Here is a 26,250-nt window from a genome sequence, read left to right as displayed (position 1 = left end):
AATAGTTGATTGTCATATGGTGCTCTGTCTCACGTGTAACTTTGTGAGCTACTTTGCATCATTTTGATACCTCTTTTTTTTTTGGCTTGTTTTATTGGCTGTACCTCTCCGTCCAAAGAAAAGCAGAATAATATTGGGTCTGCATGGGATGACATAATTGTGCAAGTGTATATGTTTGCAGTGCTGAAACAGACACATAAACAAGTACTATGACAACTACGGTGTATCAGATTTGATGTTTGAATTGGGAGGGTGTTTTTAGCTTGACCTGGTTGAATCCTACAGGGAGGGGATAGGGATATGTAGTGCTGTTACAAACATGCATCTGCACATATATCACCTGTATGGCATAAAATAGATTTGTCATAATTGATGATGTGATAATTGTAATTTTTTGTACATTACACTCACATGAAACAATGTCTAAGTTTTAATGCTCGTTGTATTCTATGAACTTCTCGTAATACTTTTGCTTCTTTTTATTTTCTTTTTGTGCAAAGAAATGACTGAAGACATAAAAAGTTAAAAGTGAAGTGCAAATTGTCCTCAGTCAGCTTTGATGGCAGGTGAACTTCATTTGTCAGTACCGGTGAATAAAATTGCATCTTTTAAATGATTGACATTTATGGATCTGATGGTGGTCAATGCCATTCTAGTATACATTTTTGAAGAAGGGGAAAGCAGATCCAATGTTGTTGAAGATGATTTCGTGCAGAGATTTAAGAGACTGCATTATGATATCTTCCTCTGTCCCCATTTCACAATTGGCAGGCAATTAGAGTGTCTCACTTTTCATGGACACACTCCCCCACCCCCATGGCATTTATAGTCTGTATTGTTGGGTCTTTTTGTAGATTTGTTGTCGTTGTTGTTGTGCCACGCAGCGGCTGCTGTCAGGCCAAAATGACAGCTCTCCTCCCCCCAGGCAGGTGGGCTGGTATTCCGATCAGCTGCTGGTGCTCTCATTTCGGGGCTTTGGCCTGTGGAATTGGTGCGGAGCCCGTGATTGGCATTTTACTGGTGCTCCCCAATTGGTGATGGTATAGTTTGGTGGCATGGGTGTGTGTTGGGGATGGAGGAGGGAGGGGGGAGGGGGATTATTGTTGGAGGGGTGCAAAGGGGGGGGGGGGGGGGGGGAGAGGGGCAGGGGCAGGGTTGGGATCAAACAGTCTTTTTAATTTGCCAGAGAACTCCACTGGGACAATGATCAAAATACAACAGCGGTATGTGTGGTGTGAAGTCGACAAAAGACTATTAAACTTGCCTTATGGCAGTTTCACCACCATGACGTCATAAAGTAGGATGAGGTGACACTTCATTTTGTTTTTAGTTTTTTGGTCATATTCATCTCTGCCTATTTTGTATTTTTTTTTTTTGGGGGGGGGGGGGTTGTTGTGCCATGGATATTCGTTTTGGTTTGTTTGTTTTGTTTGTTTGTTTTTTTTATAAGAGAAGGGAAAAACTGGAAATGAAACACTATTTGAGAAGAGGACATAGCTTCCTAAGGATGGTATTGTTCATCATTCTTTCTCGCCTCCCCCCCCCCTTGCTCTCCCCTCTCTCCCTTGCCCTATCTCTCTTTCTTTCTCTCTCTCTCTCTCTCTCTCTCTGTCTCACAATGTATGCTTCTGACCACATAATAGCTCTGTTGCTAACTCAGGAGCCAATTCTGTTATTTTTTTATATTCCTCTTTAAGGTCTATTTCAAATGCAAATCTGCAACTGTTTCAGGCGATATCTCTGTGAAATTTGATACAAGAAAAAAAAAAAAACATACACACACATACATGTGCACACGAGAGGAAAGGAACTTTGCAAAATTAAAAAGATTAAATTGATTACATCAGAGTGAAGCTTTTTTTTTCCCCTTTGCCTTGTGTGCAGACTTCCTGCTGAGTGATTTTTCAATGAAATTTGCCTCAGGAGTGGTTTGATAATTTCTCTTTAACAGAGAGAGATTGGTGCGCATTCCTGCAATCGACTCTCATTGCCCCCGCCAAAAAATTCCATGCGAGAGGCGATTCCCTGCCAATCCGAAAAGTGTGCATCATTTTTTTTTTCAGTTTTTTTTTGTTGTTGTTGCAATTGATATGTGACTAGTGCTGTGTGCCCTCTGACTTTGACAGCAAATTTTCGTTATTAGATTGAGATGGAATAATTCAAATTATCATCATCATATTTCTTATGTATCGTTTAACCATTACATATTTGCCCTTCATCGTGGAATTCATGATTGGATATTTTCTGAATAAAATACTCATTAAATATCCCCCAACTCCATTTTTTTTTTTTTTTTTTGGGGGGGGGGGTCTTTTGCCATTACAGAATTTTTTTTTCTCTGATGAACACAATGCATTAATTTTCATCACATAACCAATATACATAGGGTGCCCAAAATATTAGAACCTTACGTTTTTAGTAATCAATTAAGATAGCATCTAGAAATAATATATATATCCAGAGATTCAAATACTGCATTTTGTAACGTCTACTATATGACATACCTGTGTACATGCATACATACACAGACATTCACACATATATACAAATGTATACATGTACAAATATATCTTTTCAGTGTGTGCATAAGATGATTGTACAGCACGTCTTTTATTGATGATATGTATTGTGGAGTGTGCTGTTAATACTTGGACATGCTATTTGTAATAGTAAGGTAGTGTGGCCTGAAACATACAAAATTTTGAAAGCTTCTTTGAAATTTGCATGTGTGGTTGCGATTGGCGTCACTGCTTATTGACAACATGCTGAGCTTCAAAATGCCTCAGCTATTTAAAGTTTTGTCCAGTTTTGATGACTCTTTTGCTGCTTCGTTTACCTGACTTTGCAATAATTTGAGCATGGAGAAGGATTCCTCTTTTGAGGATGCACTTACTATGGGAAGTAAATCATGCTGTTTAGGCCTACCTGTTTTCTGTGGGTCATTCATAGAATTATTTCAAAGCCCCAGTCTGAGTGCATCATTCTATACAGTTTCTCCTTTCTAAGGAGGATCACAAATTCTACACCATGCAACATGTTTGTGCATGTTTTATGGCGTCCTACACATGACCATTAAATCGAAGATGTCTCTTTGTTAAAGTGCATGTGAGCGTGGAGGAGACAAATGATTTAAGAGAGAGAGAGAGAGAGAGAGAGAGAGAGAGAGACTTTAAAACAAATAGTTTTTAGTACCTGTATGTCATTGCTAGACCCATCAGGCATATTAGTGGTGTCAGAATATTTGCTCTGCCTGTAGATGACAAGAACAATCCACTCAGGCCTATCACCTTGACCATACTGTACCTCTTGAAACAGTCAATATTGAATCGCTACTACAATTGTAAGGGGTCTTGTTCACACTGAAGTAATGCAGGCAAGCTGACATCTCAGTCCTGCATGCTTCACAATGTTACCATTACTCCAAAGAGGTTCTGCTCATCATTATGTATGATATGTAGAATGTTATCATTCTTCCCCCCGCAGTCGAGAGCTGCTACGTCATCACTGGCACCAATTATAAGTCATATTTTTAGCAGATGAAGTCAGCAAATCAAAGGGGCAGGAAGTTATGGGATAAGAAGGCTCTTCAGAAATTGTTATGATTTGCAACTGAAGAGTTTGTTCGCAAAAACCGATAAGTCCATATTTGCCAAATGGAGATATTTGCGATTAAAGGTCAAGAAAAATAAAGAGAATAATAAGAAAATATTTGCTTCTTTTGACCATAACTTCAAAAATGTACCTTTATATGTAGTGACCAATATGTCACTTAAAAGGTATTATTTTGTACTCTATGACAGAGACTGTACTTCAAAATCTTCAAAAATGGACTTAGCGGTTTTTGTGAACAAACTCTTCAAGTTTCAGTTAATGCTGCAATGAGCACTGCACTGAAGCAAAACCAAAATGCGCATATCGTCAGCTGAGAATCAAAAGGGCGCTGTCGTGTTCTAAGATTTGAGCGTAGATAAAATGGAAACAATCAGTTTCCATGAAATAAAAACTTAATTCAATCAAAAGTTGGTTATGTAATACTAATGGACGAGGTTCCTATGACACCATGCTGAGGGGCAAGACTGTGTATGGGGCCCCCATATACGTGGGTAAGTGCTTTTAAGTATTGCATCCTAAGTCCTATGATAGACAGGAGGTGTGTACCGTGCACTAGAGCTATACGCTTAGCACACGTGATATGTTTTTGCCCCTCAGGCAACAGGCCCTTTGACATCACAGAACCTTGTCTGTAGTGATCAAAGATGACTGTTTAGTGAAAGTATTTAAATCTTTCAAACTTGTTTTTTTTTCACTTTTATTTTTACTTCCTTTAAATCTACTCTATTCATATACTGTAAAACAAGATGTTTAAACAAATGGGAGGCGACAGTCTTGTTCACGAACTGGAGGCAGCGGCCTTCTTCATGGCATAAAATTTTTTAGATTGCCACTGGCATTCAGAAGATGTAGTGTAGGCAAGAACTTCTGCATGCACTTTCATTTTGCAAGTCTTGGCTCTCGTAAAATTCGTGAAATTAACCTGTTGAGGAGGAGCCCCCAGTATACTTGGGCAGGTGTCTATAGGACATGCGTGTTATGGTATTGACATAGCTTCAACTCGAAGAGATTAATTTCCAGCAGTCTTTTGAAAATTTTGCTGTTTATGTGGCAAAGATAAGGGAAAAACAGAGAAAGTAATCTCTTTGTTTTGACATTGGAACATTTCAATATTGTATGCTTTGTATTCAATGTTGGTCGCAAATCTCAAGTTCAGGTATGAATTTTTCATTCACTGCACTGTAGTATTTTTTAATGTCAATATATAAAGAGAAGATATACACCGTATATAATTTTGTGTGTCTCTCTCACTCCAACAGCAGATAGAAGTGAGGTAATGTATATGCTGTTATTTTCGCGTACAAATATGTTTCGCTAATGAGGAGGCCACAGACATTTTCGTGAGATGTTGTTTTCGCGATTCGACACCGAGGCTATCATAAATGCATTATTACCCTATTATGTGGCAACAGTTTGGCATGCTTTTAGATTCACAGTCCAATAGTGTTTCACAAAATACGTGAAAATTAAACCCTCACGAAAATAACAGCTTATAGAGCAGTATCATGCAGAGATTTAAGATGGCGGTCATCTCTTCTTCACTGTAAGATTTGTAGCATTTCTAGACCTGTGAGGATAATGGCTATCAAATTGAGATTTACCCAGTTTAGGAACATCGTATATCTGCAGAAATATGCCTCTCTGCTTTCATAGATATATATATATTCCTCAGCTGGACCCAGATTTTCTAGCAGCAGTCGGCACTGCAGTGGCGGATTAGTCTCATTTTGTATCCTGATGATCATACGTGATAGATTTTTGTCTCGGATGGGAATTCGAGGCCAATCCTTGCAGCAGCCAAGAGTACTGCCTCCCCATCACCCGCTCATCCCCACCCCCTTCTTTCCTCTTCCGGGGAGAGCTTATGGACGTGTTTGAAAGACTCGGCTTACAGATTTTTTTTTTTTTTTTCCGCAGATCATGAGGCCCTGTGAATCCTCTTATACCAGTGTTATCATGGAATAAATCATAATCATTCTTATCCATCATAGATGGAAGGGGGGGGGGGGGTGGGAAGGAGGGACTTCGGTCAGGGAAAGCATCGCAGCAGTTGCAGTCATAGTGCCAGTTAGTCCTCAATCTGTGTCAAGAGTCCTTTTTCTTTTCTTTTTTCCTTTTTCTTCTTTTTCCTCTTTCAATGTAAGTATGAAGAATGAAGATGTTAATGGGGGGAGAGAGAGAGAGAGGGGGTGGAAAGATTACTGGTTTTGGACGGAGCATCCTTTGCTGGAATTCCAGAATGGAATGAGGGGTGAAAAACCCACCATAGGGATGCATTAATTTAAAGTAGTTGAGGAGAAAGAGAGAGAGAGAGAAGGAGAGACGGCGAGAGAAGAAAAGGGCTAAATGTCAGCTGAAGGAACATAAGCTGCCCCCTGTCTTATGAGCCTTGGGTGAAAAAGGTGGTAGAAGATCAAGCTTAAAGGTTCTGTGTGCGTCTTCCCAGCATGGCCAGGGGGGATATTTGATCACTGTATCACATGGCAAAAAAGAAACAGTAGAAGCAGATGAAGCAGAAGAAGAAAAAAAGAGTGCCGTGGTCGCAGGTGAAGTAGAATCGTCACCTTCTCCTTCTCGTTCAGTCAAGGTTTAATCATACTATTGTGCAGATTCCTTTAAGTACTGTAAAGTGTCGTTCGCCATCTTTTAACCTCTTTATGTGCCATGGATGAATCTCCTCTCTGCCACATTATTCTGAGACAGCAACGTAGTCATGCTTTGGGAAAACATTTTGTTTTTCAGACATATGTAACTTTTTTTGTAGATTTTTGTTACCCTGGACATGTAATGAGCAAAGTTGTAGAGAAAATGCCAAGCTTTGCCTTGGTGTTAATAGTGTTTGAGAAATCTATGATTGTTTTTCTTTCAAATGAGCAGTAGTTACATACATAATTGCAGAGGCATGACTTTTGCACACTAAACAGTGGTAGAAACTTAGAATTTACTTGCAAATCCAGTAGAGAACACTGCTTTATTGCCAATTACCACATAAAATGCAAGCTGCATGTGACAGGAACGGAATCGCGAGAACTGTGTTCATTGTACCATGGCATTTGGTGATTTATCAGTCGGTTTTGACGGGTTTGTGCGTTTGAGCAGAAATATGCGAACTTAGCATGTTGTCAGCCGAGTCAGGTGTGTGAATATGGCACATAAAGAGTTCCATCAAGATTGTGTGTAGGAAGTATATTTCTTGAGAAAACAACAGTGACCAAAACAAAATCCATATCAACAGAGTTCTGTGGTTAACATCAAACTTTTAATTGGTCAATTTGTATTTGGTCATTGCCACCTATATATGTTTGGGGCCACAACTCCCTATTAGCACTGTGAAAGAGGAGACTTATACTGTATATTTTTGTTTTTCTTTTGTTTTTCTTTTTTTTTTGCATTGGGTCAATTTTAGTAAGCTTTGCTTGCATATAATTGTGTTGCTTACAGTATTTTTCTACAAAATGTGTTCATATCTTCAAAAGATATGAGTGTGTTACCATTTTACCCTCCTTCAATGGAGTTTGGAAATTTGATTACAAGCCAGATTGTGAGCTCCCCCTCCCAAAAAAAAAAAAACCCACCCCAAAACAAAACAGTATGTGCTCTTCCCCAACTAAGAAATGCTTGTGCATTATGTAATGTTCATCATTAGATGACTTGGTCAAGTAATTGTTTGCGTGGTTTATGTTGTCATTGGTTAGTTCTACTCTTTACACTCATTTAATGTCTCATTACATTTTCACATTTACAGTGAATCAGAACTGTGCGAGTAGCTTGGTTATTTGAAGGTTGTAGTGACACCAAAAATGTTTCAGAAACATGCAGAAATCATTACTATTCTTGCCCCATTTTTCATTATTATCATTATATATATATGTGTATATTAGTTGACCTAGTACCATGGCTCGACAGTAACTTTTTTGTTTGGTGGCCCGATGGGGCCACCAAAATCCTAAATTTCAAATTTTTGGTGGTCCAAGAGAAAAATTTGATGTCCCCCCAAAAAACAACAATAAAAGACATCAAAAGTCCTTTTCTTTTTTTAATGAGTCAAATATTTAAGTTTTATGATAGTAAGAATTAGAAGTTGGACATATCTACTTATAAATAAACTTCAACAAACTTGCAACACTCACTCTCAGGCACTCATTCAGTCCTTTTCATCCATCCTTTAAATAAATTTAACTGTTAATTTCCGGTGCAAAAAGTTACGAATTTATTGACTGTCATACTTTTCAAAAAATTTTGGTGGCCCGAGGCGGGCCACCAAATTTGCCCCTTTTTGAAATTTGGTGGCCTGACTTTCATTTTTGGTGGCCCCGGGCCACCGGGCCACCATTAGTGTCGAGCCCTGCCTAGTACACCCAATGGTGAGTTTTTATTGGTATGTAAATCTAGTGCAATGACAGTGTAATATTGTTAATTTGTCGTAGCAGCAGTAAATGTTCTCCAGTGGATTGCATGTTTAGGGTGTGGTTGCTGCAGAAGTGATTTGTGTCCGTTTTTGTTTGTTTGTTTTACTGATGGGATGTCTTGAAGATGCATTGTGCCAGGATGAAGCAGACAAAGGTAGCGCACAACTTGTTGAACCTGTTTGCTTTTCGATTTGCGACATGGATGCAAGCAGTAGGGAGTTGAATATCTCCGACGAGCAGCTAGTCGGAATATATACAGAGCCCTTTATTGCTCTATCAGTGGAATTGATCATAAAGCCTTTTGGCTCACAGATTATTAATCGATATACCAGCTGAGGATTGTAAAATACCCTGAATACCGGCGCTCTTTATTGTGGTAAGCCATTCTAGAAAGAAAGATTCCTACTTTGTCTGTGTGTATGTGGGGGTGGGAGAGATTGATGTTGAAGTATGGATCAGGAACTGAGCCAGGGTGCTGATAGTGTAGGGATTTCACTTCTTACAGTTCTTAATGGAAAGGAAAGATGAGGATTAGTAGCATATATGCGATCAGATTCTTGTATAAATCAGTTTGCTTGGAATGGTAATGCTGTGTTTATACCCACATTCACTGTCACACACAGAGACAAAAAGAGATATACAGATGCACATACATACACACACACATATACACACACCTTCGCACACAAATGCACACACTACTCAAATACAAACATTTACAAGCAAATATGCTGCTGGTATTAGGATATCTAGCCAAAAATTATGATTTAATTTGATGACTTTGCACATTCTTGATATGACTTTCAACACATCTGCTTAAGTTTATATTCCTATTGGTATCATGTTGCGGGAAGTGCTTGACAATTACCACACAGCAAAATATGTGAGGTTTGTGGTAAATTTTATGCATTCATTGCGACTGTATTCTGTAAATGTGGAAATTTTCATGGTGTGGAAAATTTTAATATTTTGCACAACAAGTTACTAGTGTAAAAGTGCAAGTGTACAGTTCTTTTTTTTTCTTGTTATATGCAACACTATTTACTCCTTTGTTTTTATGAAATTAGACACACATTAATTTCACTTTATGTGGCTGAATGCTAAAAGAACTCGCACAAAAAATTTCCACTTTTACATTGCACTGTTTTCGCACAGTCACAGGAACAGACGCAAACACAAACATAGGCACACACAGACAGACACAGACTTGTATACTCATACACACAAACAGATACAGACTCATAACTCACACACACACACACACACACACACACACACACACACACACACACACACACAAGGAGACTCATATACCCTTACACAAACAGACAAAGACTCATACACCAACACATAAAGATACATGCAATGTAGACATATTGACACGCAAAAAACACAGGCACTGACGCAGACACAGGCACGCACATCCATACACATCATGCAAGATTGTCAACACGTACAGAGGAATCACGTCGGACTATTATTGTGAATAAACGAAGTCAGAAGTTTTATTACTATGTCAGAGATGAAAAAGAGAACTAATCTGTGGAATGAATGACAGGAGACTGAAGTAGCTAGGTAGCAGGTACAATCCATCTACAAACCGTGTGCAAATCTTAGTCCTGTGGTGGTGATTTGTTATACACAATGTTAACAAAAATAAACTCTGAAATGATAAAAAATATTCCCAAGATTAGAATACTCAGTGATCAGGATGTTAAAAAAAGAGAACAGAACATACCAAGAAACGAAACTTAAATAGCTGAATTAAGTGCCGGTAAATGCTTGCTGAAGTTTGTGAGTGTGAGGAGAAAAACTGTCCCATTCTTTCTCAAGTTCTAGGCCACCTGAATAATAGTTATGCCCTCAGTACAAAGTCACAAATCTCTTAAGCTTTGTGTTTAAATATGACAGATGAGAATTTAGATATTTTCAAATTAGCAGTACAATTACTGTCTTGTTTAAATATAAGAAAGTACTTGATGACAAACTTGCATTTTGGTGTTTTTAAAATGGCGAACTATTACTGTCGTTCTCATGCATGTTCTTAAAGACATTTCAAATTTGTTTACCGTGAACTTGCAGCATTAGAGAAATTGATCTTGCAGAGAATTTCTAATGCTCAACTGTCATTAGATTTGCCCAATATAAAGCTTTTCACGCTTTCTATCTACTTGATGCCAGAATCCCAGCAACAAATTTTATACAGGCATGTATAAACAGCTTTTCTAATTTTACCTAGCTTCATTTTTGTTATTGTGGGGATGGTGATCACGTAAGTGCAAGAGTCGAGCGATGTAGGCAGCTTTTTTTGGTCAATGATTAATGCTCACTGTCATTCTGAATTGAGGGGCTTTATGAAACGGCACATGCCGAGCGTTCAGACTCGACAAAGTCTCAGTGGCGTTGCGCGTGACGCGTATCAGAACGTAATTACGCAGGATACTGGCAGATCACAATGCCGGCCACGTAAATATTTTCACCTGGCGGGCGAGAAAATTGTGAAACGTGCAATCCTTTTCATGGTCTCTACCTCACTTTCTCATTCACTCTGCGACATTTTCCAGCTGTTGTACTATTCTGGTGGGAACAAATTGCAAAGAGAAGCAGTCAAGTCGACAGGAGTTGTCGAATATTAAATTCCTTGCTCGATCCAGACGGTTTATGATTAATCCTATGCTCTGAGGGTGCATGCTTTACGTCATTGCTATCCAATGATCATTTATGCCATCCAGTGGACACGTGGAAGTACAGTTGGCTGCAGAAAATGCTATCAAAGATTGGTAAATGTTTAATTTTCTTTAGTTCTTCTGTGTAAGAGCAATGGGACAAAAAAGAAGAAGAAGAATGCATTTCTTCCGGTTATTTCTGTCAACCAGTGGAACAAAGCCATGCTACATGTCTTTCCCTGTTGTCAGCATATAGTGATCAACAGGGCCATTTTGAAGGTCAAAACATGTGGCTCTTTTTACTCTACCAGTGGCCATTCAGTACCATGGACTGCTGAGCATAAAAACCTTCAGATCAATTAAACATTGAACACATTGCATTACATTACAGACTCCACTGTACACGACACTACTCCAATTTACGTAGACTCAACATTTATCATTGCAGTTTACTTCTTTCAATTGATGGTTAAGGTATCAATAAATAGAATAAAAGCAAACTCTGTATTTACACATTTCCTAGGTATTTTACAAACATTAGACATTGGACTACTTTCAAACTAGTTAACAAAATGAAAATATGATGATGTAACAAAAGGATGATCTATGGTATGCATACTCATTCATATACATATACATGTGTGTATGCAAATATGTACACACATATTTATGTGTTCATTGGGATGCACCTACGTTGGACAAAATGATAGGTTTCTATAACTACATTGCACCAGCGGAGGAAATGAAGAAATGTCAGCTACAAAAATATCTGTTTTAAACTCGCGTAGTGAGGTGACCACTAAATGTTCACGAAAATGAAAGAGGAACTGAAAAAGAGAAGAGAGAGAGAGAGAGAGGGGAAAGTTTGCGGGACACGTCGGTGTTGTGGAAAGGAATGACGGGAGAGCGGTGGAAGAAGGAGTGTCCATGATGTGCTGACTCTGAGAGAGGTATCCCGTGCAATCAGGTGTTGTGCTCGCTCGAATCAGAGCAGGGTTCAGCAGGGGGAGGAGGTTGGGAGGAGAAAGGGAAGAGGGAAGAGGGGGTTGGAGGGTAGAGGTTGATTGTCCGCCCTGCTCCCCCGGTAGGAGGGATGCAGGCCATTGAAATGAACAAAAGGAATGCGGCGGCAGGGGGGGATGCTCCCATCTTATTTCCTTCCGCTGTGGAGGTATGAGTTGCAGGCCATGTACGCCCTCGTTTGGCTGGCGCTGGCACCGCTGCTCTTGCAGCCGTTGGCGCACTCCATCATCTTCATGGAGGTATTGCTGCTGCAGACGAAGCACTGCATGACACACTTCCGTTGCTGGACCAGGCTGTTCCGCTTCACTGCCTCCATCTCGTCTTCCAGGCCCAAGTCCTGCAGGGCCAGGCCCTCATTGTCGTCGAAGAACGGCGCCGGCACGGCGGGAATCAGCTCGGCTGTCAGCAGGATGAGTCCCATGACAACAAGGATGGTGGAGTTCATCTGGAGATGAGGTGGTTAGATCAAGATGTATACATCTTGAGAGTAATGACGTCAAACTGCAGAATCAAGATCAATGCTTCTCAACTGTTGGGCCGCAAAGCTCTCTTGATGTTGGCCAAAAATGAAATATAAAAGATTTGTATTTGATCTAACTGGACCTCACAAAAATTGCAGAAGTCAAATTGGGCCTCAGGTAAAAAAAGTTTGAAAAGCAATGATCTAGCATGAATAGTTACAAGATATGAATTTTACATATACCAAATTTTAATGTAATGTATTTGAGGGTATGTGCAATTTCCCTTCCATTAATGCTTTTTCTCTGTAGTGTTAAAGAATTGTTGAAATCACCATCATCAATCTTTATAATAACATTTAATGTTTGGGAAAGGGTTTGTAATGTTTGTTGGTATTATGTTCACACAGTCTGTTTTCTGTTTTGATATGAACCAAATAGGGTTAATCTTCAAACTTTATTTGGTATTCTTTTTTTATAAAACCAAAATTTACAGGCATTTCACCCATTGACTGTAATACTAAATGAACATCTAGTTCCTCAGGAAACAACCCACCTTATTACTAGTGAACAGTCTTATTTTTCTCTTCCCAATATAAAGGGCCTTTTGAATTTTTACCGAGCCTTTTAGATTTCATGAACCTAATATTTTGTGATCTCAAGTCCATGGGAATTATTACGTTACTTCAAGAGATGTCGAAAAGCCAGTTTGCAGTTTTCGGTTCTGGTTCCACTTTCTGGAATAGAATTAATTTGCATCCAAAGCTAAACAGACAGTGCATCAAAGTGCAGTTACACTTTTTTTAACTTTTGAAATTACATATCCCCTTCTCTCATAGTGCTTGTCTGTGACACTATGTTGTGTTTATGACACAATGTGGAAGTACATATACTGGCAGAATCAGCTGAATTTGGTTGTTTTAAGTCTGACAGTATTGACAGTAATGGTATGGTCATGAAACGAGAGCAATCCAAATGAAGAGAGTGTGTTGTAAATTACCCTCCAACCACTGATGCCTCTAAAAAGCAAACATAAAAGGGATTAGAGTTTGAGGGAGGGAGGGGGGACCCACCCAGGCTCACCATAATGCTCTGATTCAGAGTTTTGACAAAATCCAGCATATGCATTAGTCCCACCAAAAATGATATTCATTTCCTCTATTCGACTAAGTAATGAAAGAACTTGGAAATTTGACTTTTCAGAGATGAACGCTGTTAGGTTTTGTTATGGGGTTGATCTGAATCAACCATGGGGTATTCTGGACTAAAGGGGTGAGACAACCATGATCAACTTCATGTTTGATTTGATTTGAAAAAGACAAATTCATCTACAGTGTGGTGAATATTTGTTGCAGTGTTCAATACAAAAAAGGAGAAGATTAGTACTGGATTAAAGCCACACCTGTAGAAATCATACAAAGTTAGATGATCCTTACCTTGCTTGATATGTAGTGCTTTCCTAGGCGGGGAGAATTCGTCGGGGATGTGAGATTCTGAGTAGCGTCTTGGTGGCTTGGGGCTGGTGTGTGTGTAGCGATTTCCTGTCAGAGGGAGAAGAAGAAGAGACATAACACGTACAAGTGATGTAATGTGAGCATCATGTAAATCTATGCGTATGTGTGAAAATTGAGCGTAATATCCTGGTGCAAACTTACTCAAGGTAATTATCGAAAAGGGAAAAAAAAAAGATGTTGGAGACGGTGCAGCACGGCTTGAAAGAGCAAAGCTATTTGATGCCAAATCTGAGTGAACGTGAGAGTGAAACAAAGCGATCTCATCCTCTCAGAGTTCTGATTTGGGAGGAGTGTGGCAAACCAGGCCAAATATTTGACGGTGGGACAGTACGTATGTGTGACATCGGGAAAAGAACTAATTCAATTAATTCGCTCCTGACTCGGTCTCGGCTGATTGCAAATGTATAAACCCGGAAGCCATGTTTACATGCTGTCCGTGGTACAGCGAATGGCCGTTCCTCCGCAGAACTTTGCCTCTATTTTGGTGCCTTTCCTCTGTCTTTGGTAGATGTGAATGCAGGACAGGGAAAGAAAAAAAAAAACAGCGGAGGATCTCAGACACCTTTCTATCATAATGTTTTACCCTTCCGGCGAGGACTGATTGGAGATGGATGGGTGTATCACTTTCATGACATATATTTTTTTTATGCATGTTTGTGTGTGTCCATGGGTAGGGGCCCCTCCGTCTAAAGCAGCCCGCGTCAAATCACCCCGTGGCCGTTTTATCCCTCTCGAGAGGTGATGGTTGGAGTTCAAGCACACTCTGCCCCTTTTCTCGCGACACGACACTGTTGAGAGTGCAAGAAGGTTTGAGTGTGAAGGGGAAGGGGGCCCGTACCAGCCAGGGAGCATGCTATGAGGTGATGCGGTAAATGTTTATTACTATGTTTTTTTTGAGATGCCAACATACTCTCTAAATGCATCAGAAGTGGGAAGGGCTCCCTCTGTATGTTCTCTATTATTACGGACTGTACTAAACAACACTAGTTCTGAAAGTTCATTATTTCTTTCTTTCTTTTTTTTTTGGGGGGGGGGGGACAAGAGAGAAGGATCTACATGTTCTTAATGTTTTTATCAGATGCTCTTTCTTTTTAACAGAAAAGGCACTAAACCCATCAAAAGTAACAAACTACAAAAATAAAAAGAGGAGGGATAGGTTCAACCAAGGAATTGCTGCAGTATATTTGTCTGCAAGTCTGAATTTACATTTAATCCACTGGAATGATAATTCAATGTAACTGAAAATCACATCTAGTAATGGAACATGACATCTAGCCATACTGGAATGTTGACTTAAGTGTCGGTGAGTAAATTTCACTGCTGCTTTTCACTGCTGTTTTTTTTTCCCCTTTCTTCTCATCTCTGCCCATCTGTCTGGTTGAAGTCCTTTTGAAAACCCCTTTTGCTTCCAATTTTTCATCTTATACACTGCCTTTTTTTGTGTGTGTTTTTGCTCTGAAATTGTTTTAATAGCTTTGAAGGATACACCGTTCTCATAAAGCATTAAAAAAAATGATTGTGTGTTTGTGTGACCCTGCCGGCAGACATGCAAGCAAGAACCCCTAGTGAGCATTTCTCACTCTTTAAAACTAATCCTCGTTTAACGCATGATGAATCCCGGCAATCGTCTTGTGGACATGAAACATCCTTCCGCAGACACTACTCCTAGACCAATTTGTATCTGCTAATACCTCCCCTGGCACCTGGTGATGAACTGCTCAAGAGGATGAGAGATGGCAGAGGAAGCAGAAAGGGCCCGAACTGTACCTCCTCGCGTATCTTGCGGAGCAGAGGGAGGTATTCCTCGTTCAGACGCATCCAACCTTCTGGTGCCAGCCCCCAGTGTGTAGACACAACCATCCATCAATAACCATCCACTGAGACGTAACGCATGCAAGACACGTCGTGTGGATTTACAATGGATTATGACGGGGTTGTTTTTTTTTTCATTCTGATTTATATAGGTATGTCAGATTGATATGTCTGTTCATGCGCGTGACTCGTTTAAACAAGTTTGCACAACTTTGGGAGAACGCCTCACTTCCCTTTCCCCAATTTTTGATGGTCATGTGCTGCAGACAGCCTCCTTTTTTTATGAAACCTGTTTGTGTGATGGATGTTTGTTTGTCCATTGTTTGCCCCCCCCCCCCCCCCCCAAAAAAAAAAAAGAAAAAAAAGATGGTCATCTGCCCTGCCAGCTCTTGACATGGAAATCTCAATTTGTAGGTCTTTTTTTTTACGCTCCCTTGTTCATTTTCCTCGTTGACTGACAGCTCTGTACTGACATCCATTTCTAACTGCAAAGAGGAAAGCTATGCTGTGAATACAAATTTAGTTTGCCTTTGATATCATGCCCTGCTGATACCCAGAAACCATCTATCAACACATAAAGCTTGTTCCTCTAAGGGGGGAAAATAAGGATTTGAATGTTGGACTATTCTTTACCAGAAGGCGGAGGATACTAGAAATAGTTGACTTCTTTTTATAAAGCAACCAATCAAACTTGCAAAAGCATACAAATTTGATTGTTCCTAGTCATTGTTTTGTTTTAATTATAATAGTACAGATGTGAACCGTTAATGACAAAGGAATGTGGAAGTATTAAAGGTAAAACATATTTCTCAGAAGGGCTGAGAATCAACTTTCCACCATTTGGAATTTGCTTGCATTGTATCAAGAAAGGTCTACCAAGAAACTTGTTTGGCGGGAGTGATTTGCCAGGTAATGGGTTATTTTGGAATATTTTGAGATCAGATGTGTAAAGTAATTTCAGTCGTAGTTCATGACTTCTGTTACAGAAGAGCCTTCCCTGTATAGTAGAAGGTAGGAAAAAATTGTATTATGATCAACCATGCCCTAGCAATCATATTTTCCAGCAAGCTGCATTTGAATCACTCTTACATGGAAGATCGATGGATACTGCTATGCCCTATTATTGGTAATTGATAATGAAACATCACACAGCAACCATAATTGGATATGTTCTCAGGTTCCAATAATATTTGCATACTGTTTTGACTAATATTGTGATTTCACATTTCACATATCCAACTGAAATTTTGTCATCACAGAGATATTTCACACATGCACATCTGTCATGCATGATTAGTCCATTTCTTAAATATGTTTTACCTTTAAACTGCAAACAGACTTTCTTAACCTATCAAGCAATGAGGAATGAAACAGCATTAAATGTCATTGAATACAGACTGGGATTTCTGCGGATTTCATGTCACCCTATTTGATAATGGAACCAAATTTGGTCACTGTGTGAGATGTGCTTCCAAATGGAGATAATCAATGCCGTGTGTTGGCTTTTGGCTGCTTTTATATTTTGGACAAGTTTGCACACTCTTTTCATTTACAGTAATGTCTAATTCTGGCAAAGATTATCAGATATTATCTTAACTGCAAAACTGCTTCGTAGTTTGCTGCTTGAAAATTGTCCATGTCTAGTGAGGTGTAGTCTTCTTTTGTGAGATGATTTTCATGTCTTTTAAAAAAGTGTGATGACTCGGGCTTGTCAAACTGGTCTGACATGAAGCTTCCAGTTTTCTCATCACTTTTCAATTTGTGCCTTCTTCTCTTATAACGCCACATCAACAAGGTAAATGTCGCTTTTGCGTTATTTATGATTGCCATCGACTTTTTCTTCTATTTCTGTCAAATGTTAAAGAGAGCGCCGCAATATCCCTGGTGACATAAAGGCATTTGGAGATGAGCTATTTGCCCGGTGGTCAGACAAAGTGTTAGAAGAAGCGGCAAGTTTATGATAGTCCTGATTTAAATCACCTCATCTCGCGTGAAGGACAATATGATCGATGTGTCAGATAGCAAGAGCATCTTGTACCCTAAGATATCAAGACAAGGAGTTTATAGGGTCTAGCCGCATCATGGTTGCCTTGTGAGCTAGGCGGTCAAAATCGGTCGTGTCTAAGCTCACATCGGAAGGAGAGAGAAGATTGGAGGCAAAAAAAAAAAATGTGACAATTCTTATAGCACTGGCAGTTTCAGAGAATGAGGGAGGTATCTTTCCCATAGGGAAATTGTGTTTGGAAGTCTATAAATCATTTTTTTTTTTGGTTATGATGATTTCATTGGGTTTAGTAGGACTGTTTCTGAAACTCTTCAAAAGAAAATACAGCAAGAAACCCACAAAAAATTCACCTTTCATCTCTTGCTCACATTCACAAGAATGTTCCTCCTTCCGTGTCTGAGAAGTCCCATTGTAAGTTATCATCAAACGATGTCTCTAAATGACCTCTCCGTTTTAGCTCTGTCCCCTTTCCTCCCATGCATTTATTCTTGCTGGAGTGTGTGCACACTTTCAAGCTCCTATTATCCATAATCCTTGTCACTGGGGAAAATTGTCCACAGATCTATAAAATGTTTGGTAAGAAAGAAGTATACATGGAAAACGTGGAAGAGAACCTATCATGTTCCTGATCTCAGAACCTTTTCACCACTTTGATGAACAATTCGCTGAATCAAGAGGCTGTGATGTGTCTGACATTCTTTTATCAGTTTTGATCCTGTGTTTGGGAAAATACTATATTATCACCACCTGGCTCAAAAACCCACAAAAAATTTGCCAAAATGAATGTTCTCTTACTTACATAATTTAAAAAGAGTAAGCTCTATGCTTTGAAATGATGTGTAACTTGTTAAAATTGGACCATCCTAACCCATTCAAAGAGTGATTTGCCATATGGGAGAGTTAGGAGGTGCAGTTTTGTAGAAAAGGGAGAAAAGAGGATTTCAAGATTAGCGTCGCTTTAGGCGTACTGTGGAGAAGTATCAATTAAAGTCACGGTGAAAGCAGTGTCTGTCTGGAAAATGTGGTCCAGAAAAATTGCTTATATCTCGATTTGGTTTTGTATTTCGTTTTTTAAGTTGACAAATTTTGACAGTAGGGAGAGAAGAGATTTCTCTCTCAGGTGAGAAAACTTTAAAAACATTTCTATTGATCAACCAAAATGACACTTATGGTATAGTGACACTGAGCTGGTATTTATTCATTTCTTATTTCTACTAATTCATTCGGTATCTCTCTAAATCTGATCAAGCAGAATTTGTGTTAGCTCTTTATACCTTATGGACAAATCCAGGTAATCTAAATTTTAACAAGGTATATATTCTTAATACCCTGGAAAATTTAATGTGATCAATCAGGAGTTGGAATCTGATAAAAAAATCAAAGTTTGTTCATAACCAAAGAAAAAGTTAACTCAGACAAATCCTAAATCTCTGAAACCCCCCCCCCCCCAAAAAAAAAAAAGAAGATCAAAGATCTTTCAAACTCATGGACATACTTCCTACACACTTCTGATATTTTGCACCATGAAATCAATCTGGCCAGAAATGAGGATGCAGATTGTACTTGAGTTTCGATGATGCTTGCAAAATACATGTACACAGCACTTATGCCACAGACTATGCATCTCTTTCGCCGAAATCTTGAGGTATCCAGAAGGAATTACTTGATGAAGGAGTCGGAAATAAGCACGAAGAAAGCTCCAAACCATGGCCAAGTATTACAGAAAGAAAAGGTTTTTTTTATGACATGCCAATACCTCCCCCATCCCCAACCCCACCCGACACGCCCACATGCCCATACACATGCTTCAGAGTCAGTGTTGCTTAACCCGTTGAGGACGAGTCATGAGTATACTCAGGCAGGTGTCTGTAGGAAATACGAGTTGTAGCAAAATCAATTCGTTCTCAATGGGTTAATATGTGAGGTTGGTGCAGGTGACCTATTTACAGCTTTCCAATTAACTATGATGCAGCTTGTACTTGTCCCAGACATCTCCATTTTCTAATAAACGACCACTTACAAAAAGCCAACATTTATACCACCTCCTTCCATCTTAATATCTCCTGAGGGCATCATTTCCAAATATAAAATTCTTTAAAATCAATGGCAAAGAAAGAGAAAAAATAAAGGCAATGCATACATGTTTTGAGGTCTGCCATCTCCACAGTAGTTAGGCTTAAAAAAATGTATTACTTCTGACAAGTGAATAAATATTTGTCTCCAGTCTTTAAGGATTTGATGCACATTCATCAGCTCTGATTCTCATGACTAAGTTAGACTGAAAAGAGATGGGAAAGCAGTGATTTGATATAGATTCTGATCAAATTGCGAGGTGCCACACGTTTGCATATTGATTGCCCGTTGATCTCGAATCAGCCTCTTCCGGCTTTCACTGTACAAATGTGATGAAAGATCGAAAACTGGTACGTGTCAAGGTAAAGTCAGCCACTAATTTGTCACGTATTTGTACCTGAAATTATGATGGTTGGTAACAATTGCTTTTTCTGAGTACTGGCAAAACAGTGAAATCAAAACAAAACAAAAAATAAGAAAAAACCCAGGGCTCCCAGAACCAGTCAGATAACAGTATAGGAAGCAAAACTGTACACTCAATTTATTTTCCATGCTATTCCTCATTTAAACATAAATCCTCTTTTTCAATTTGTTACAAAGCAATCATGCTTATTCATGCATGTACAGGCCTCGAATTAACCGACGGCCACCGACGGCCATGGCCGTCGGTGCCCCTCTCGTTGGCCGCAATGCCTTTGGTTTTTTGATCAAAGTTACGGCCAAAAAAAATGTGCCCTTTTTCTTGGGGCCGTGGTGCCCTTTGAGAATGAAAGTTATTATTTATGACGTATGATATGCCCTTTCTCAAAGTCTCTTTAATAAGCTTGAACAACTTTCCTGATCTCAAATATCATACCTTCAGCTCACTCGCGTCCCGATATATCTGATTCAAACTCTTATCTTTCCGAGATACGAGACGACGTGTACGTACATGTACGCCCGACCGGCTTTTACCGTCCCGACTGCCTCCGCAGCGCAGCGGCCGCGAGTATGTAGCTAGGCAGCGCATATTCAGATAGAGTAGTAAAGAGTGAACACCAAGTTCTCCAAGAAAAAAGAAAAATCCCACGATGCCAAGGTATGCCAGACTGGGGAATGGGGAGGGGTGGAGAGAGAGAGAGACCAATCAACAGAAGAAACCGCGCGTACTGGCGCATTCTTGGAGGTCATGAACTGTCTGTCACAGACTAATCATAGCAATCTACACGCGCACGCAAATTCCTTTGCCTTGTGGTTTTGCCAGCCAGCTGTCGGAATGTGCTTTGAAGTTTCATGGCAGCCTGGCCTGGCTGGCCTGAAAGGGTGTCGAGTTTCAATCAATACCTACAGTACTGTTGTTTTATTCCTGTTTTAAAAAATGTCGTTTCACCTGATAGAAATGCGGAGATCGGGAATGTGTTTCAGCTGTAGGGAAGAGGTTTTTGTTGTGTGTTGCACTTTGTGTGTGTGTGTGTGTGTGTGTGTGTGTGTTTGTTTTTCTCGGTTTGTTTTTCTTCTTTCTTTTTTTATATACACCAAACATGCCCTTTCCAATGTGGCCTTGGTGCCCCTCTGACTGACTTAAGTGCCCTGGCCTCTTGGAAAAAGTGCCCTTTTCTAAATGGCCGTGCCCCTCCAAAATCCTATTTCGAGGCCTGCATGTAATTAGTCTCATATTCATAGCAACAAATAGTTTGGGAATTTCTTTTTTCCCCCTTTTCTTCCATGACTTTTGCTCCTGCTACAAATGCTCCCATGAAATATCTGCATGCTATGCCAAACATAGATTCTATCCACAAACATAACCCTAACCCTAATCCTCATGTAAAGAGAAACCTAAAACCCTATCACAACCCTAACCCTAACCCACAGTCCATGGAGAAAATGAGAATGGAGCTATTGTCACCGGAATAAATGTCCTGACACCCCCTTAAATAGGTCAACTTCAGTTGGTTCAACATCTGCTTTGCTTCCTGAGTGCTATTAGCATATATCCAGATGTCTCTAGTCTGTTAAGTCATGTCCATTATCTTGCAATAATGGTTTGGTGATGTATCTTATAAGTAAAATTTTGACCATTCATATGTAATATTTCCTAGGTGGAATAGAAAAACCCTAATCTAGAACCAACATGGTCATATATCATTGCTTTTTTGTTGAATAATTATCAAAAGCTCGTGAATCACATGATTTACAGCTGATCCTTAAACTGACAGAACATTTTGAACATTTTGATTAAATTAAATTGGCCAACTGTCTTCATTTTTTTGAAGAAAATTTTGTTACATCAAATGAGTGTAAGACTTTCCATCTGAAATTTCTTGAATACATGGCAGTGCATTCAAAGTTTAATACCAATTTGGTGAATAGAAGATGATGAGTTAAGGAGCAGAATTTCCCCAGGACTTGGTAGATAGCAAGAATCAAATCTAAACAATTTATGGCACACATCTGAACACAACCTGTTCCATCTATGCACGAGGAACAGCAGTTGGGTGTAAGTGCAAATGTACTTGAGCACAGGAAACAAGGTTACTCTTAAACATCACTGCAAATCTTGTCCAGATGCAGCGATTCTGGAAAGAGCATTCAAAACCTACTTTGCTTAATCAAGGCACCGCCTGCTGCTGTAATACCACCTCACAAATCTTGTTAGGGCACCTGCCTTCACCCCCTGAATTAGATTCATTCCGGTGGTCTGTGAGAAAAACCCGGCCAGAGTCAAAGTGAAGTCATGTGACAACGTTATTGAATGAAGTGGAAGAGTGGCAAAGACCTGTTGGTTCCTATAAAGTGACAACCTTCTGCCCCACCCCTCTGTTCGATCTCCTTTCATCTCACCTTAAAGAGCAAGTTTTCACCAGCTGTGATGTGGTCAAGCTCTCTGTGACTGTATGATGTCCTTTTTGGGGACATGCTCTGCTTGGTGTGATTTCAGTTTTTGGTAGCCCTCCTCTATGGCAAAAAATGTTAGATTCGCCATTTTATAACAGATTGCGATGCAGTTTAACTATAAATGCCGATTTGTCCTTTTTCTTTTTTCTTGAGAACAGAATAACATATAGGCCTAAATATTTAGAGTATTTGAAGCTTTTATGGGACACCTTTTTCTTTCAGCTTGCCACTCTTCTTTTCATTCTTTTTCTTTAGCTGACTTGCTTGATATTGCTATGATCTAAGTCATCCCTATGTTGTGTGTAATGTGTGCAATAAGTTTAATTTCATTTTTAATCATATATATTGCAAGCATTGAAAGAAACAAGGAGGATTCTGTGCTCTCAGTCACATGTATCCATTTATATATTGCATATAAACAAGCAATTGAATTGAATTGAATCGAAGTATTAATCTGTTGAAAGTGGATGTGGCATAGAGTAATCTGTTCCCTTATCAACCTCCTATCACCCTCAAATTGAAAGCATACAAAATATACAATGCTGGAAGGACTGCGATGATGGGAAATAAAATTGAACCCTTCCTTTATTGATAATAATGCACTGACATATAATAAAATGAGCAAAAAAAAAGTTGATCTTATACGCAACATCATGGTTTCATTTTTTTCCCCTCGTCACCCTTGTTGTCTTTTGATATGGGCGGAGGGCAAGGAGGGTAGAGGGGATCAGTCATGCACCTCTTTCAGCTCTTAACTCGGCTTGCTGCAGTTTGTATTTAGCACGCTGTGTGTTTCTCAACTCCTCCACATCTGCATCACAAATCTTTAAACAATGCTGCTGACTTGCAGCAGGTATTTTTTTTTCCCCCAACAGAATGATGGTACAAAGCAATTGTTTAGTGGATAGCATGTGTAAAAAAAAACAGGTTGCTACTGGTGATACTCTTTTGTGTGTGTGTGTGTGTGTGTGTGTGTGTGTGTGTGAGACCTTCTTGTTTGGTTGCCGGGGGAAAGGTTAATATGGGATGTAAATCAGTGTCGTCACCTTTTATTTCTTTATTCTCTCTCTCCGTCTGCCACTAACCTAACCTGTGCGGTAATCACTGAAGATTCAACCTCGCATAATGAATAAACTCCTCTTTTTTTTCTCTCTTTTTTTTTTAATCACCAAATGCATCAACTCAGTACTCAAATGCCCATGATGGGAGCCTGGGGTCATCTTCCGACACTCGTTTGCATTGCTCATTCAGGTTTGACACGCAAATTTACAGCGATTGATTGATACTGGGATGTTGGGGGGGGGGGGGGCGGAAGGGGTGAGGGAACTGCGCTACATCTGTTGCCTCAAAATACATGGTGTGCGTGTATGAGTATCTACGGGTAGAGTAGAAGGGGTATTATGTCAAGAGAGGATACGAAATGTTTTTATTTTTTCGTCGCGCTTTGTATCGTAATGGGGTGTATTCTGCTTATGGTCACAAGCTCAATTTGGACTGAGTTAGAGAGGGAAAAGTTTGCTTTTTGTGAGGGACATTGCAATGTGGGATTATAGACAAAAGTACTGAATCATGATTAAATGTCTGCATCATGCATTCTTGATGATTTTCCTGCTTCGTCTGCATGTTTCAATAATGATCAGGGCAAATATGGAAGAAAGTTCATGGCGATATGCCTGACAGCTTTTTGTTCTATGATATGCAGAGATAGAGAGAGAGAGTTTATTAAACGTGATGGAATTTCATGAACTAACCGATAACTGACGGAGAGTTTGGTAATAGCAGTAAAATGTATGGGGAAATTGTAGTATTACTAAACTGAATTCATTGTATTTACTCCAAAAGCGTGCTATTCGTATTATTACTAATTCCACATATTTATCTCATACAGATCCTTTATTTCATCGTTTGCATACTTTGAAGCTTCAGGACATCCACATTTTACAAACAGGTATATTTATGTACAAGTATGCAACAAATCAACTTCCCTCTTTATTTCATAATATTTTTCACTTAAATTCGAATATACACACATATCCAACTCGCCGTTCGACAGATTTTCACCTTGTAAACCCCAAAACTGTTTTAGCTCAGAAATCAATTAGACATTACGGTCCCGATGTCTGGAATAACCTACCTGATCAATTAAAGCAGTGTACTTCACTGTTTTCCTTTAAAGCTCATTTAAAAAAGTATTTATTATTGAAATATGTTTCCAGTTAGTAGTTTTTGATCAATGTACTTTTTCTTCTTTTTTTCTGAAGTCTCAGTAAGCCCTGATCCATGCAAAGTGTTTTTCTTCATTCCCTCCCGTTCCTTTCCTTTCTTTGATAATGATATTGCATACATTCATTAAAGCGTATACCTTACCCCCAAAATAGGCATGCTACAGCCTTTATTCTCTCTTGCACTGTCACCTGCACACACGACGCACTGTCACTCACACACACCTACACTTTTATTGTCTACTATACCATGCAGCAGTCAATGGTGCTGCATGCTGTTTTTTTTTTTCTTGTTCTAAAGCGCCAAGTCACTATTTTTCTTTTCTGTTTTTTTTTTCTGTAGCAAAATGTGTTTTGTGTATTAAGATTAAGAGTTTTATGAGTACATATATAATTGGTGTTGTATTACATTGGTATCACATATTCAGATAGGGCCTCATCCACGTCAAGCTCTGCTTATGATGACGGTCCCCTGTATTGATTTCTCCTTTGTTATTAGATACAGTAAGCCTTAATATGTTATTTTGATTCATAATTATGCCACTTCAGACTGAATGTTGTTACGCAAATGATTTTTTTTTTTGTATTGATTTGTATGTATCTGTATCATTTTGTTTTCATTTGCAATTGTATTCGGAGAAAGAAAATGCAGAAATAAACCAAACAAACAAACAAACAAACAAAACAAAATAACAGAAGGGGAGATTTATTCCCATAAGCTTTCAAATCCAATCAATTTTCTGGAATGTTTGTTGCTGTCAAAACTTTATGACGAGAGGGAGGTAAAAATATGGCGACACCAGACACCTTATCATGTGTGATTATCTTTATGTTCATCTTGTGGAATTAAGCTTGGCTGTTTGAGCATTTCTGGTGAATTTATTATCTTCCCCTGTCTTTTGAAAGTGGGCGCAACTGTAAAGCGAGCGGTGGTTGCCCAGTGATGACAAATGCACCCAATGACTGATGTTTATGACAGTCATTAATGTACATTTATGGCTTGCGCCCTTAAAGTGCTGGGTGCACTTATATCGACATTAAATGTGATGCCTCGTCAAGCACTTTTCTCATTTTTCTCACCTTTTTCTGTCATTCAGAGCGTTTGCTCAGGCATTTATTTGTCTTGCTATAGATACCTCTTCTGTCAGGATCCCAACAACTCCCAAGCACTTTTACAAATTCCGTCAAAGTTTATCTGTTTGGTTAATGTCGGCAGTAAGTGTCGGCAGCCATCCAGTTCACTCTTGATGCATTTACAGTTGTCAGAAATATCATTCAAGGGGGGGATGTGAATCATTAAAAAAAATGTCTCCTCCAAGTATTGGTTTTTTTGATACTACATATTTGTCTTATCATTCCAGCAAAATTACACGGTTATCATCAGTCATAAGAGACATTGTAACTGGAAACCCATCATTTCGATTCACTGATGTCCGTCTACCTGAGAAAAATTAGTCTTTTGTTAACAGAAGCCAAATTCCCATAGAATTATGAGTTCCCTCACCAGCTTCAGAATGGAATATCAGCACCATTTCTCAGAATGGGGACAGCAAGAGTGGTTCCCGGTTCTGTCTTTCTCCTT

General features: G+C 39.2%; 2 protein-coding genes across 3 annotated transcripts in view; one reads left to right on the top strand and one right to left on the bottom strand.

Moving 5' to 3' along the window:
• Nucleotides 1-26,250, top strand: part of LOC139717241 (sushi domain-containing protein 4-like) — a 460,810-nt gene that overhangs the window by 53,697 nt on the left and 380,863 nt on the right. The window lies entirely within an intron of this gene.
• The window catches only part of LOC139717233 (uncharacterized), a 45,984-nt gene continuing 29,232 nt past the window's right edge, over nucleotides 9,499-26,250 (bottom strand). Inside the window, exons 2-3 of the mRNA XM_071628734.1 lie at nucleotides 13,605-13,709; nucleotides 9,499-12,155 (exon numbers count right to left, since the gene is read on the bottom strand). Of these exons, the coding sequence (XP_071484835.1) occupies nucleotides 11,838-12,155 (318 nt within the window). The 5' untranslated portion in view covers nucleotides 13,605-13,709 and the 3' untranslated portion in view covers nucleotides 9,499-11,837. The remainder of the gene's footprint in view (nucleotides 12,156-13,604; nucleotides 13,710-26,250) is intronic.

Source organism: Diadema antillarum, unplaced genomic scaffold, assembly GCF_040938485.1.
Source record: "Diadema antillarum isolate AM-2024a unplaced genomic scaffold, OU_Dant_1.0 scf00000007, whole genome shotgun sequence".
Classification (NCBI taxonomy): domain Eukaryota; kingdom Metazoa; phylum Echinodermata; class Echinoidea; order Diadematoida; family Diadematidae; genus Diadema; species Diadema antillarum.
This window is presented reverse-complemented; position numbering and strand designations above follow the sequence as displayed.